This window comes from Mirounga angustirostris, unplaced genomic scaffold (genome assembly GCF_029215605.1).
Source record: "Mirounga angustirostris isolate CCGP_5_RB_7025 unplaced genomic scaffold, mMirAng1.0.hap1 SCAF_14, whole genome shotgun sequence".
In the NCBI taxonomy this organism is placed as follows: Eukaryota; Metazoa; Chordata; class Mammalia; order Carnivora; family Phocidae; genus Mirounga; species Mirounga angustirostris.
The window spans coordinates 55,342,293-55,356,331 of record NW_026991722.1 but is presented as its reverse complement, the minus strand read 5'-3'; the positions used below and the strand labels follow the sequence as shown (position 1 = coordinate 55,356,331).

Genomic DNA, 14,039 nt, shown 5'->3' with positions numbered 1-14,039 from the left:
TGATTTCTGCTGTGATCTTTATGATTTCTCTTCTCCTGCTGGGTTTAGGCTTCATTTGCTGTTCTTTCTCCCACTCCTTTAGGTGTAAAGTTAGGCTGTATATTTGAGACCTTTCTTGTTTCTTGAGAAAGGCTTGTATTGCTCTATACTTTCCTCTTAGGACCGCCTTTGCTGCATCCCAAAGATTTTGAACAGTTGTGTTTTCACTTTCATTTGTTTCCATGAATTTTTTAAATTCTTCTTTAATTTCCTGGTTGGCCCATTCATTCTTTAGTAGGATGTTCTTTAGCCTCCACGTATTTGAGTTCTTTCTGACTTTCCTCTTGTGATTGAGTTCTAGCTTCAAAACATTGTGGTCTGAAAATAGGCAGGGAATGATCCCAATCTTTTGGTACTGGTTGAGACCTGATTTGTGACCTAGGATGTGATCTATTCTGGAGAATGTTCCATGGGGACTAGAGAAGAATGTGTATTCCGTTGCTTTGGGATGGAATGTTCTGAATATATCTGTGAAGTCCATTTGGTCCAGTGTGTCATTTAAAGTCTTTATTTCCTTGTTGATCTTTTGCTTAGATGATCTGTCGATTTCAGTGAGGGGGTGTTAAAGTCCCCCACTATTATTGTATTGTTGTCAATGTGTTTCTTTGATTTTGTTATTAATTGGCTTATATAATTGGCTGCTTCCATGTTAGGGGCATAGACATTTACAATTGTTAGATCTTTCTGTTGGATAGACCCTTTAAGTAGGATATAGTGTCCTTCCTCATCTCTTATAATAGTCTTTGGTTTAAAATCTAATTTGATACAAGGATAGCCACCCCAGCTTTCTTTTGGTGTCCATTAGCATGGTAAATGGTTTTCCACCCCCTCACTTTCAATTTGGGGGTGTCTTTGGGTCTAAAATGAGTCTCTTGCAGACAGCATATCGATGGGTCTTGTTTTTTTATGCAATCTGATAGCCTGTGTCTTTTGATTGGGGCACTTAGCCCATTTACATTCAGGGTAACTATTGAAAGATAGGAATTTAGTGCCATTGTATTGCCTGTAAGGTGACTGTTACTGTATATTATAGTCTGTGTTCCTTTCTGGTCTATGTTGCTTTTAGGCTCTCTCTTTGCTTAGAGGACCCCTTTCAAGATTTCTTGTAGGGCTGGTTTCGTGTTTGCAAATTCCTTAATTTTTGTTTGTCCTGGAAGCTTTTTATCTCTCCTTCTATTTTCAATGACAGCCTAGCTGGATATAGTATTCTTGGCTGCGTATTTTTCTCCTTTAGTGCTCTGAATATATTCTGCCTGTCCTTTCTGACCTGGCAGGTCTCTGTGGATAGGTCTGTTGCCAATCTAATGTTTCTACCATTGTAGGTTACAGATCTCTTGTCCCGAGCTGCTTTCAGGATATTCTCTTTGTCTCTGAGACTTGTAAGTTTTAGTATTAGATGTTGGGGTGTTGACCTATTTTTATTGATTTTGAGAGGGGTTCTCTCTGCTTCCTGGATTTTGATGCCTGTTTCCTTCCCCAAATTAGGGAAGTTCTGTGCTATAATTTGCTCCAATATACCTTTTACCCCTCCCTCTCTTTCTTCTTTAGGGATCCCAATAATTCTAATGTTTTTTCATCTTATGGTATCACTTATCTCTCAAATTCTGCCGTCGTGATCCAGTAGTTTCTTTATTCTCCATCATTTTGTCTTCTATATCACTAATTCTCTCTTCTGCCTCATTTATCCTAACTGTTAGAGCCTCCATTTTTTATTGTACCTCATTAATAGCCTTTTTGATTTCGACTTGGCTAGTTTTTGTCTTTTATTGCTCCAGAAAGGGTTTCTCTAGCATCTTCCATGCTTTTTTCAAGCCCAGGTAGTATTTGTATAATCGTCATTCTGCACTCTAGTTCCAACATCTTACTAATGTCCATATTGATTAGGTCCCTGGCTGTCAGTACTTCCTCTTGTTCTTTTTTTTTTTGAGGTTAGTTTTTCCGTCTTGTCCCTTTGTTCAGTGGAGAACAGATGAATGAGAGAACAAAATGTTAACAGGGTAACAACGACCCCAGAAAAATATACCCTAAAAAAATCAGAAGAGACCTGAAACTGGGGGAAAATAAAGGGAAAGAAAGAAAAAAGGAAAAAAAAAGAATATGATCAAATATGATCAGGCTGGTGAATAGATCAGTGCCACACACTAGATTTTGGGTGTATTTTGGTCTGCTAGAAGAAACTGCCTCCCAAAATTTTAAAGAAAGAAAAACTTATATATGTACAGAAATAAGGGTAAATACGATGAAGGGATGGAATATGACTGTAAAAATGAAAATTATAAAAGATTTTATGAAAGGAGTTGTTAAGATAAGAAGTTGGTTGAAAAAAGTAAGAAAAGAAATAGGGGGAGAGAATGTGATCAGGTAGGATACTAAAACAAAGCCATATGCTAGAGATTTAGGATATATTTTGTTAGAAGAAACTGTATCTCAAAATTTTAAAGAGGGGACAACTTCTATATATACCAAAAATAAAGTTAACTACAATGAAGGTTTAGAATATGACTCTAAAAATTAAAAATAAGAAAAGATTTTTTAAAAAGAGATCGATAAGATGTTGAAAAAGGGAAAAAGAAAAATTCAAAAAAAGAAAAAGAAAAAAGAAATTTAAAAAATTTTTATTTTTTTTACCTTTATTTTATTTTTTTAAAGATTTTATTTTTTTATTTATTTGACAGAGAGAGAGAGAGAGACAGCTGGAGAGGGAACACAAGCAGGGGGAGTTCCGGGAGAGGGAGAAGCAGGCTCCTGGCTGAGCAGGGAGCCCGATGCGGAGCTCGATCCCAGGACCCTGGGATCATGACCTGAGCCGAAGGCAGACGCTTAATGACTGAGCCACCCAGGCGCCCCCCAAAAATTAATTTTTAAAGACTAAAGAATCAGGGGGAAAAAGCCATGATTTCTATGTGCAGTATTCCCCTAGCACTGGAGTTCTGCCGTTCTCATTCATTGGTAAACTTGGTGTTGGCTGGCTGTTCTTGCTGATCTTCTGGGGGGCTGCCTGTTGCTGTGGTTCCCAAATATCTTTGCCAGTGGTGGAATTGGCCCGCCCTTGCTGGGTCCAGGCTAAGTAATCTGCTCAGGTTTGCTCTCGGGAGCTTTTGTTCCCTGCAAGCTTTCTGTACAGCTTTGGAGGACGAGAGTGAAAATGGCGGCCTCCCAATCTCTGCCTCAGAGGAGTTGAGAACTCGGGGCCCCACTCCTCAGGGAGCCCCCAGAGAAAAGCCATCAATCACTCCCGTCTCCCTGGTTTCCAGCCGCACTCTGTGCTCACCCGGCCTGTGACCGAGCATTTCTATCTCTGGCACACAATCCCGTGTGGAGTCTCCAAACCCAGCAGATCCCTGCGGTGCGCTCCAGTGCTGCTCCTCCTGGGGGAGGAAGGGGAGTCTCCCCTGATCTGCTGCTTTTCAGAGCAGTGTCCCGACTGTGCCACGGATCACGGTTTATGGCAACCCTGAGCTGAGAGCCCGCTCCTCAGCTCCATCTCTGCAGCCGGCTTCCCCATTCCAATACCCAGGAGCTCTGCCGCACTCAGGCACCCCTGGTCTTTCTGTTACCCCGAGGGTCCTGAGAGCACACTGTCCCAGCGAGGATTCCACCCCCCGCTTAGTCACTGGAGCGATGTCCCTCAGCAGAGCCGACTTCTAAAAGTTCTGATTTTTGCTCAGCTGCTCTATCACTTGCCAGAAGTAGCCTACGGCGGCCCCCTCCCCTGCCGTCTATCTTCCCAAATATCACCTCGGATTCACTTCTCCGTACGTCCTACCTTCCAGAAAGTGGTCGCTTTTCTGTTCAGAGAGTTGTTGCTATTCTTTTCTTTGATCTCTGGTTGAGTTAGTAGATGTTCAGAATGGTTTGATCCCTATCTAGCTGAATTCCTGGGACCAGACGAAATTTAGGTCCCTACTCCTCCACCATCTTGCTCCTCCTCCATTAAGGCATTTTTTAAAAAGCAAATGTGAGAAGTTACTGCACACAGTAACCTGCAAATAAAAATGTACCTAATCACTACAGCTGCCCCCAGATCCACAACTAAATATGTAGTTGTCTGGTATTGACAGTATTATGCAGTTTGGCTGTGTCCAGAGGGCTGATACATCACACTATATAAATATAGTAAAAGATCAGAATAGCCCCATTTGATAGCAGCTGCATGTAGAAATATTTTAAATAAGTTAACCTTTATTGAGCTATATTTTACAAATGATAAAAGGTTACAAATTTTGTGTTTGGATTTTGATGACTTTTGAGAAACCTATGTCCTGTATAACCACCACCCCAATCAAGATTTGACACCTATCCAATACCACAAAAGGTTCCTTTGTCCTCTCTTGGGGGGAGTTCTTCTCCCCACCCTCTCCCACAGAAACATGGATCTGATTTCTTTGCCTGTTCTCAAACTTCATATAAATCGAACAATATAGTATGTATTCTTTTGTGTCTGCCTTCTTTCTTTGTGTGATGTCTGTTTGATTGATGCCATGTTTGTGCATGTATAAACAATCTATCCCTTTTTGTTGGTGACTATTCATCTTATGCCCATACTACGGTTGGTTGCTTGTGAATAGAATTCATCTGTTGTTGGGCATTTAGGTTATTTAGGTTATTTTCAGCTTTTGGCATTTTGAATGAAATTGCAAGGAACATTTGTTTTCACAGCTTTGTATTTTCATCTTTTGAGTGGAATTTCCAGGAGTCACAATTGAGGAACAACTTAAATCTATAATAAAGTAGCAAAACATTTTCTAAAGTGATTTTACAATTTTCCAGCCCCACTGACATTGTATGAATATTCTGGGAACTCCACAGCCTCACCAGTAATTGATGTTGTCAGTCATTTAATTTAAGTTGTACAAGTGGGTGTGGTAGTATATCTCATTTTGGTCTCTTTGATGAATAGTGAAGTTGAGAATTTTTTTATTTACTTATTGACCATTCATGAACCTTTTTCCCCATAGAGCATATTAAATCTTTTGCCCATTATTTATTGGGTTGTCAAGTCTTTTGTCCGATTAATGTATTACAAATGTCCTTGGCTTGGTTTTCCTTTTAATTAATGATGATTTTGAAGAACAGAAGTTTTTTATTATGATGATAATTGAATTTATCAATTTATTCTTTTATGGGTAGTGCTGCTTGTGTGTTAAGAAATCCTTCAGTATCCCAGTATCATGAAGATTTTATCTTCAGTTTTATTCTTGAGTTTGATTGTTTTACCTTTTTGTTTAGGTCTATGGTCCATTTCAAATTATTTTGTATGTGGGAGGTGAGGTAGAAATCAGCTGGTTTGGATTTTTTCACATGTGGATATCCACTTGATCCAGTATCATTTGCTAAAAATACTTCTCTTTCCCCATTGAGTGGCCTTGTCATATCTGTTGAAAAGCAATTGAGTATATATGCGTGGGTCAACTGATATAATCTTTTCTGTTCCAATAATGTATTTGCCTATCCTTAAGCCAAACAACACTGTCTTCCTAACTGTGGCTTTATAGTAATTGTAGAAAACAAATAGAGTGGGTCTTCTAAATTTGTTAATTTTTTTTCAAATTTGCGGTCATTCCATCTGATAATACTTATTACCTTTCATTTAAAATACTTTCTAGAGTATTTCTTGCAGTGTACATCTATAGGTGAATATTTTCTCAGTTTTTGTTTATCTGAAATCCTTTTTGAAGGATATTTTTTGTAAGATATAAAATCTCAGGTTGACAGTTTTTTTCCCTCAGTGCTTTAAAGATGTAATTTCCTTGTCTTCTTCAACTTTTGTCTGCTTTGACTGTTACTCCCGCTCCATTGTCTCCCCTCTCCTTCTGGACTCTAAATACATGTCTGTTAGACCAATTGATCCTATCTTACAAGTACCTGAGGCTCTGTTTATTTTCAAAATTTTTTATTGTATGTGCTTTAATTTCTGTGAACCTGTTTTCATGTTCACTTACCCATTTTTCTGCCATGTCTAATCTGTTATTAAACCAATTCAGAAACTTTGTATTTCAGATATTTTGCTTTTCAGTTCTAGAATTTCCATTTGTTTACATCTTACAGTTTCCATTTCCCTGCTGAGATTTCCTATCTGTTCCTTCATCAAGACCATTTTTCCTTAAACATATTTTAATAGCTACTTAAAAAGGTCTTGTCTACTAATTACAACATCTGGGCCATCACAGGGTCTCTTTTTAAAAAACTGAGTAAGGTTCACCTTCACCTGCTTATTATTTGCATGTCAAATGCATTTTTATTTTATGTTAGACATTATGAATGATGCATTGTTCAGATTTGGGAGAACCTGTCTTCCTTTAAAAAAGGTAGAGTTTGTTCTGTCAGGCAGTTAATACTGATGGCTGTTCTTATGCTTGTTGAGGTTTGATTTTAGTCTTTTTTAGGGCCAGAATACTCTAGGACATGGTTCTTATTCCAGAAGTATGGCCTTTTTGGTGTCTCAGTCAAATTCTCAAGGTATTTTTAAGATCTCTGCACTCTGGTCTCTCACTTTCCCAGTGAGTGTGACCTCTGCTATCTTCATTTTACTTGCAGCATCTGTATCAGATGCTCTCTGCTTCACGTCACTGTGTCTCACCTTGTGTATGTACAGTCCAGCCCTTGGCCAAGGTCTTGCAAAAACAAAAAACAGATTTCTGGGGTCCCTTTCCCTGTAGCTCTGTTCTCTCTAGTGTTCGTCCTCCAATTTTCAGCTGCATCACCAGCGCTGAACTGCAATGTGTGTCTCCTCAGCACAGCAAGACTGCTTTGTTTATGTTTCTCCTCCCTGTACTGCTCTCAGGAAATTGTCCACAGGTTGACAGGGCTCATCTAGGTGTACATAGGGATTCCATATCTGTAGTGCCTGTTGGCCAGTGTCTAAAAACAGTCAGTTCCTATGTTTTGTCCAGCTTTATAGCTACTTTGGGGAAGGCCACTCTGTCTCGGCCAGAAGTCTACATCTGGTAGAAATATGCTTTAATATGCTTTTGAAAGTTATTCCTAAGATTATTGGTTCTCAAACTTCTGCTTATATTCGATGCATCTGGAGGACTGGTTTACACACAGATTGTTAGGCCCTGTCTTTTAGAGTATCTGATTCAGTGGGTTGAGTTGGGGCCCAACAATCTGCATTTCAAATGTGTGTCCAGGTGATGCTGATGCTGATGTTCTGGGAACCAAACCTGGAGAACCACTTGTTTAGAAAGATGGATCTTGAGAAGACATGTTGGACTCTATTTGGGATTTACTACACACTATTTTACCTTTTTTTTCTTTTGGTCCTATGTCCTGCATAACAGACTTATGTTTCAGTTGGTTTATTATAATGCATGCAATCTTGCTCTTTTTATTCAAATTATGAGTTTCAAAAAATTGTGGATTTATTTTTTATTGTAAAAGGTATTCTCCATTTGATAGGAACAGAAAATATATAAGAGAGTAAGGTCATGAAATATTATCATTCTTATTTTTTTTGCCTGTACAAATAATTTGATTCTTTCATCCTGATATGAAACTTATAAAACATAGAGTTTGATAAGTTTCAGCAAAAAGTATGTGATTTTTGTTTCAGAAATCGAGTTTTATTTTAATTATTCTTGGACCTATATGTATATATGTGAGTTATGTGTATGTGTGTTTTGTAGGTAAGATGCAAAACAGTGGATTGCTGGATTGCTGGATTGCTGGACCTGAGCCATATCTCTTCCTCGGGTTTCCTGAAAGCTTACACCATCCTTTACAGCTCTCAAGATAGCTATTAATCTGTCTACCTCAACATATTTTGTCCACTCCTTTGCCTCCATTGTTCCAGTGGCTCCATCTCTCTTTGTTTGTCGGGATTTTGAAATTTATTGCTTTCTTTCACTCTCTCTAAAATCCATGCATTTTCCAATAGTATAAGGCTTGTACTGAGGTCAAACTGGTGACTCTTGTTGGTGATACTGACATGATTTTTGCAATGGCAACCAGGAGAGGAAGTGTCCTCCCACCAGCATTACTGTATTTATTACTTAGTTGGGAAAATGGATTGATATTATCCCTTCAAATTCTAATCAATCTCTGACAGATTTTTTTTTTATTTATTTACCAACTTTCATTCCTCGGAAAAATTGGTACAACAGCTTTTAGTGGTTAGATTAGAAGGCTCTTTGATGGCACATTTTAAATATTGTTTCAGTTGTAATGTATGATTATAATTTCAGTCTCAATTTCAGAGGTCTGTGTTCTAGTATTTTGATATAGGCATAGTGAAATACGAATTACTAAATACTAATTACTCAACAGGTTCATTTCGATGGCTGGGACCACAAATATGACTACTGGATGGATGCAGACAGCCCTGACATTCACCCAATTGGATGGTGTGATATAACAGGGCATCCACTGGAAATCCCATATCGTGAGTATTTTGCTCTTTGTTGTTGATTTTTAAATACTCAGCCTGAATTCCTACCTGAATGCAGTTTTTTTTATGTCATTGTAAGTATTTTAAAGCTAAGTATCTGATAGGTGAATTGGTTAATCAGTGCTATAGCTACACTGAAATCTAATTATTCAGTTAAACTTCAAAGGGCATGCTTTATGTAAAAGAAAGGTTATAATAATCATTAAAGAATTATTTTGATAGTGTTGTCTAGAAAAATCTTTATTTTCTACATTTCAGTTTGGGAAACTTAACCTGCTCTAAATCCATCTACTTTGCACCATTGATTTTCGCTGAAGTGCATTTTGTTTTTTTTAAACATTCCATCTTAATTTTGTTTTATAGATTTCAAAAAGTTTTAGAAGACACAAATATTTTAAATTTTAGCAGTTAAAAAAACTTCAGTTGAAAAAAAGTCTTCTGTTGGTATCTTCATTTTTTTCTTCCTTTCTAGCTACTTAAAGTTAAGGAGGAAATTAACCACTCTAAATTTTAATGAGCCTTAAACTAAAATATCTTATTCTTTTGTTTGAAGGATTTCTTCGATCAGATTAGGTTGACATGACTAATAGCTGGTTCCAGACACATGTGCAGGCACTGCATTCTTTTGTGTGTTTTGTTCCCTCACTGCCTCTGTGGCTTTCCTGTTGGCTTCTTGGCATGAAGCTGGCACATTATGCTGTTAATGAGGTTGTCTTCCATTGAGCCAGCCCAATGATGCTTGAAGCTCAGCTCTAAAAGGATGAACTGCATCTTTGAAGTAATTCCTTGACTTCTTATAGAAGTGAGAAGAGGTCCTGACTTAATAACTCAACAGACGTTTCTACCTTGTGTTAGGTGCATCAAAAACGACAAAAATCAATAAGATACAGGTCCTTATGTAACGCAGAGTGCATTAGCAAGCATGGTGTCTGTATATACAGAATGTAAAACCAGAAACCGTGGTCAACCCTGTGTTGGAGGGATGGTGTTAGTCTTTGTGCTTTTTTCCTGATTCCACTTTTTACTCTGCCTGATTTCACAGCCCAATTTGTCAGAGAGATGTTTCTCATTTTATGTTAACCACCCCTCTTCCCCCATTGACATACACACATACATCCTCATCACAGTAACATTCTCAAGTAGGAATGGTCACAGTGGAGGTGGGGACGGTCAGCATTTCAGGGACAGGAACAGCTCTCTTCATTCCGTCTCACCCATTGTCTGCTCTTTTGTGAAGCTGCCTATCCGGCTTCTTGAACTAAATGTCTCAGAAACATTCCAAAGTCTGTGGATCAAGCTGAACTTCATCCCAAGCCAAAAAACTTGTCTTTCTACTGTGGTTCCTACTTGCTTTCAAAGTTCCTACTTCTTAAGCCGAGTCATTCTGGACTTTGCTCCCTTCTTATCCCTTCCTCATCCCACACGTATAATCAGTGACCAGGTCTTACTGATTTTCTTACTTAATTTCTCCAAAATCTATCTCTGACCCCTGCCTGCTCCCTCCCAGTGCCATTGCATTTGATCTTTCATCATAGTTATGCAGTCTGCTAGTTAGTTAGTTACACAGATCCTCCTGATAAGCCTAAGATAGATGTCAAAATTCAACCCCTAGAGGAAATATAGCCTGCTTGTTAAAAGTGTGGAATCTGAAGTCAGAATGCTTGCATTTGAATCTCAGTTTTTTAAAAAATTTTTTTATTGTTATGTTAATCCCCATACATTACATCATTAGTTTTACATGTAGTGTTCCATGGTTCATTGTTTCTGCATAACACCCAGTGCTCCATGCAGAACGTGCCCTCTTTAATACTCATCACCAGGCTAACCCATGCTCCCACCACCCTCCCCTCTAGAACCCTCAGTATGTTTTTCAGAGTACATCGTCTCTTATGATTCGTCTACCCCTCTGATTCCCCCCCTTCATTCTTCCCCTCCTACTATCTTCTTTTTTTTTCTTAACATATATTGCATTATTTGTTTCATAGGTACAGATCTGACATTCAACAGTCTTGCACAATTCACAGCACTTACCAGAGCACATACCCTCCCCAGTGTCCATCACCCAGTCACCCCATCCTTCCCAACCCACCCCCCACTCTAGCAACCCTCAGTTTGTTTCCTGAGATTAAGAATTCCTCATATCAGTGAGGTCATATGATACATGTCTTTCTCTGTTTGACTTACTTCGCTCAGCATAACACCCTCCAGTTCCATCCACGTCGTTGCAAATGGCAAGATCTCATTCCTTTTGATGGCTGCATAATATTCCATTGTATATATATACCACTTCTTCTTTATCCATTCATCTGTCGATGGACATCTTGGCTCTTTCCACAGTTTGGCTATTGTGGACATTGATTCTTTAACATCGGGGTGCACGTACCCTTTTTAATCCCTACTTTTGTAACTTTGGGGTAAATACCCAGTAGTGCAGTTGCTGGATCGTATGGTAGCTCTATTTTCAACTTTTTGAGGAACCTCCATACTGTTTTCCAGAGTGGCTGCACCAGCTTGCATTCCCACCAACAGTGTAGGAGGGTTCCCCTTTCTCCGCATCCCCGCCAACATCTGTCGTTTCCTGACTTGTTAATTTTAGCCATTCTGACCGGTGTGAGGTGGTATCTCATTGAGGTTTTGATTTGGATTTCCCTGATGCCAAGCGATGTTGAGCACTTTTTCATGTGTCTGTTGGCCATTTGGATGTCTTCTTTGGAAAAATATCTGTTCATGTCTTCTGCCCATTTCTTGATTGGATTCTTTATTCTTTAGGTGTTGAGTTTGATAAGTTCTTTATAGATTTTGGATACTAGCCCTTTATCTGATATGTCATTTGCAAATATCTTCTCCCATTCTGTCGGTTGTCTTTAGGTTTTGTTGACTGTTTCTTTTGTGTGCAAAACCTTTTTATCTTGATGAAGTCCCAATAGTTCATTTTTGCTCTTGCTTCCCTTGCCTTTGGCGATGTTTCTAGGAAGAAGTAGCTGGGGCTGAGGTCGAAGAGGTTGCTGCCTGTGTTCTCCTTTAGGATTTTGATGGACTCCTGTCTCACATTGTGGTCTCTCAACCATTTGGAGTCTATTTTTGTGTGTGGTGTAAGGAAATGGTCCAGTTTCATTCTTCTGCATGTGGCTATCCAGTTTTCCCAACACCATTTGTTGAAGAGACTGTCATTTTTCCATTGGACATTCTTCTTTCCTGCTTTGTCAAAGATTAGTTGACCATAGACTTGAGGGTCCATTTCTGGGCTCCCTATTCTGTTCCATTGTGTCTGTTTTTGTGCCAGTACCATACTGTCTTGATGATGACAGCTTTGTAATAGAGGTGGAAGTCAGGAATTGTGATGCCGCCAGCTTTGCTTTTCTTTTTCAACATTCCTCTGGCTATTCAGGGTCTTTTCTGGTTCCATACAAACTTTAGGATTATTTGTTCCATTTCTTTGAAAAAAGTGGATGGTATTTTGATGGGGATTGCATTGAATGTGTAGATTGCTCTAGGTAGCATTGACATCTTCACAATATTTATTCTTCCAATCCATGAGCATGGAATGTTTTTCCATTTCTTTGTGTCTTCCTCAATTTCTTTCATGAGTATTTTATAGTTTTCTGAGTACAGATTCTTTGCCTCTTTGGTTAGATTTCTTCCTAGGTATCCTATGGTTTTGGGTGCAATTGTAAATGGGATCGACTCCTTAATTTCTCTTTCTTCTGTCTTGTTGTTGGTGTATAGGAATGCCACTGATTTCTGTGCATTGATTTTATATCCTGCGACTTTGCTGAATTCCTGTATGACTTCTAGCAGTTTTGGGGTGGAGTCTTTGGGGTTTTCCACATAAAGTATCATATCATGTGCAAAGAGTGAGGGTTTGACTTCTTCTTTGCCGATTTGGATGCCTTTGATTTCTTTTTGTTGTCTGATTGCTGTGGCTAGGACTTCCAATGCTATGTTGAATAGTGGTGGTGATAGAGGACATCCCTGCTGCGTTCCTGACCTTAGGGGGGAAGCTCTCAGTTTTTCCCCATTGAGAATGATATTCGCTGTAGGTTTTTCATAGATGGCTTTTATGATATTGAGGTATGTACCCTCTATCCCTATACTCTGAAGAGTTTTGATCAAGAAAGTATGCTGTACATTGTCAAATGCTTTTTCTGCATCTATTGAGAGGATCATATGGTTCTTGTTCTTTTGTTTTGTTAATGTATTGTATCACGTTGATTGATTTGCAGATGTTGAACCAACCTTGCAGCCCAGGGATAAATCCCACTTGGTCGTGGTGAATAATCCTTTTAATGTATTGTTGGACTCCTATTGGTTAGTATTTTGTTGAGAATTTTTGCATCCATGTCATCAAGGATATTGGTCTGTAATTCTTTTTGATGGGGTCTTTTTCTGGTTTGGGGATCAAGGTAATGGTGGCCTCATAAAATGAGTTTGGAAGTTTTTCTTCTATTTCTATTTTTTGGAACAGTTTCACAAAAATAGGTATTAATTCTTCTTGAAATGTTTGGTAGAATTCCCCTGGGAAGCCATCTGGCCCTGGGCTTTTGTTTTTTGGGAGATTTTTGATGACTGCTTCAATTTCCTTAGTGGTTATAGGTCTGTTCAGGTTTTCAGTTTCTTCCTGCTTCAGTTTTGGTAGTTGATACCTCTCTAGGAATGCATCCATTTCTTCCAGGTTATCTAATTTGCTGGCATAGATTTGCTCCTAATATGTTCTTATAATTGTTTGTATTTCTTTGGTGTTGGTTGTGATCTCTCCTCTTTCATTCATGATTTTGTTGATTTGGGTCCTTTCTCTTTTCTTTTTGATAAGTCTGGCCAGGGGTTTATCAATCTTGTTAATTCTTTCAAAGAACCAGCTCCTAGTTTCGTTGATCTGTTCTACTGTTCTTTTGGTTTCTATTTCATTGATTTCTGCTCTGATCTTTATGATTTCTCTTCTCCTGCTGGGTTTAGGCTTTATTTGCTGTTCTTTCACCAGCTCCTTTAGGTGTAGGGTTAGGTTGTGTACTTGAGACCTTTCTTGTTTCTTGAGAAAGGCTTTTATTGCTATATACTTTACTCTTAGGACTGCCTTTGCTGCATCCCAAAGATTTTGAACAGTTGTGTTTTCATTTTCATTTGTTTCCATGAATTTTTTAAATTCTTCTTTAATATCCTGGTTGACCCTTTCATCCCTTAGTAGCATGCTCTTTAGCCTCCATGTATTTGAGTTCTTTCCAACTTTCCTCTTGTCATTGAGTTCTAGTGTCAAAGAATTGTGGTCTGAAAATAGGCAGGGAATGATGCCAATCTTTTGGTACCGGATGAGACCTGATTTGTGACCTAGGATGTGTTCGATTCTGGAGAATGTTCCATGGGCACTAGAGAAGAATGTGTATTCTGTTGCTTTGGGATGGGATGTTCTGAATATGTCTGTGATGTCCATTTGTTCCAGTGTGTCATTTAAAGTCTTTATTTCCTTGTTGACCTTTTGCTTAGACAATCTATCCATTTCAGTGAGGGGGGTGTTAAAGTCCCCCACTATTATTGTATTGTTGTCAATGTGTTTCTTTGCTTTTGTTATTAATTGGCTTATGTAAGTGGCTGCTCCCATGTTAGGGGCATAGATATT

At 38.6% G+C, this 14,039-nt stretch overlaps 1 protein-coding gene across 2 annotated transcripts in view; it reads left to right on the top strand.

Annotated features, from left to right (window-relative positions):
* L3MBTL4 (L3MBTL histone methyl-lysine binding protein 4) overlaps positions 1 to 14,039 on the top strand; it is a 496,448-nt gene that overhangs the window by 273,781 nt on the left and 208,628 nt on the right. For both annotated transcript variants that reach the window (XM_064577895.1, XM_064577896.1), the window contains exon 13: positions 8,308 to 8,422. In XM_064577895.1, coding sequence (XP_064433965.1) covers positions 8,308 to 8,422 — 115 coding nt within the window. The remainder of the gene's footprint in view (positions 1 to 8,307; positions 8,423 to 14,039) is intronic.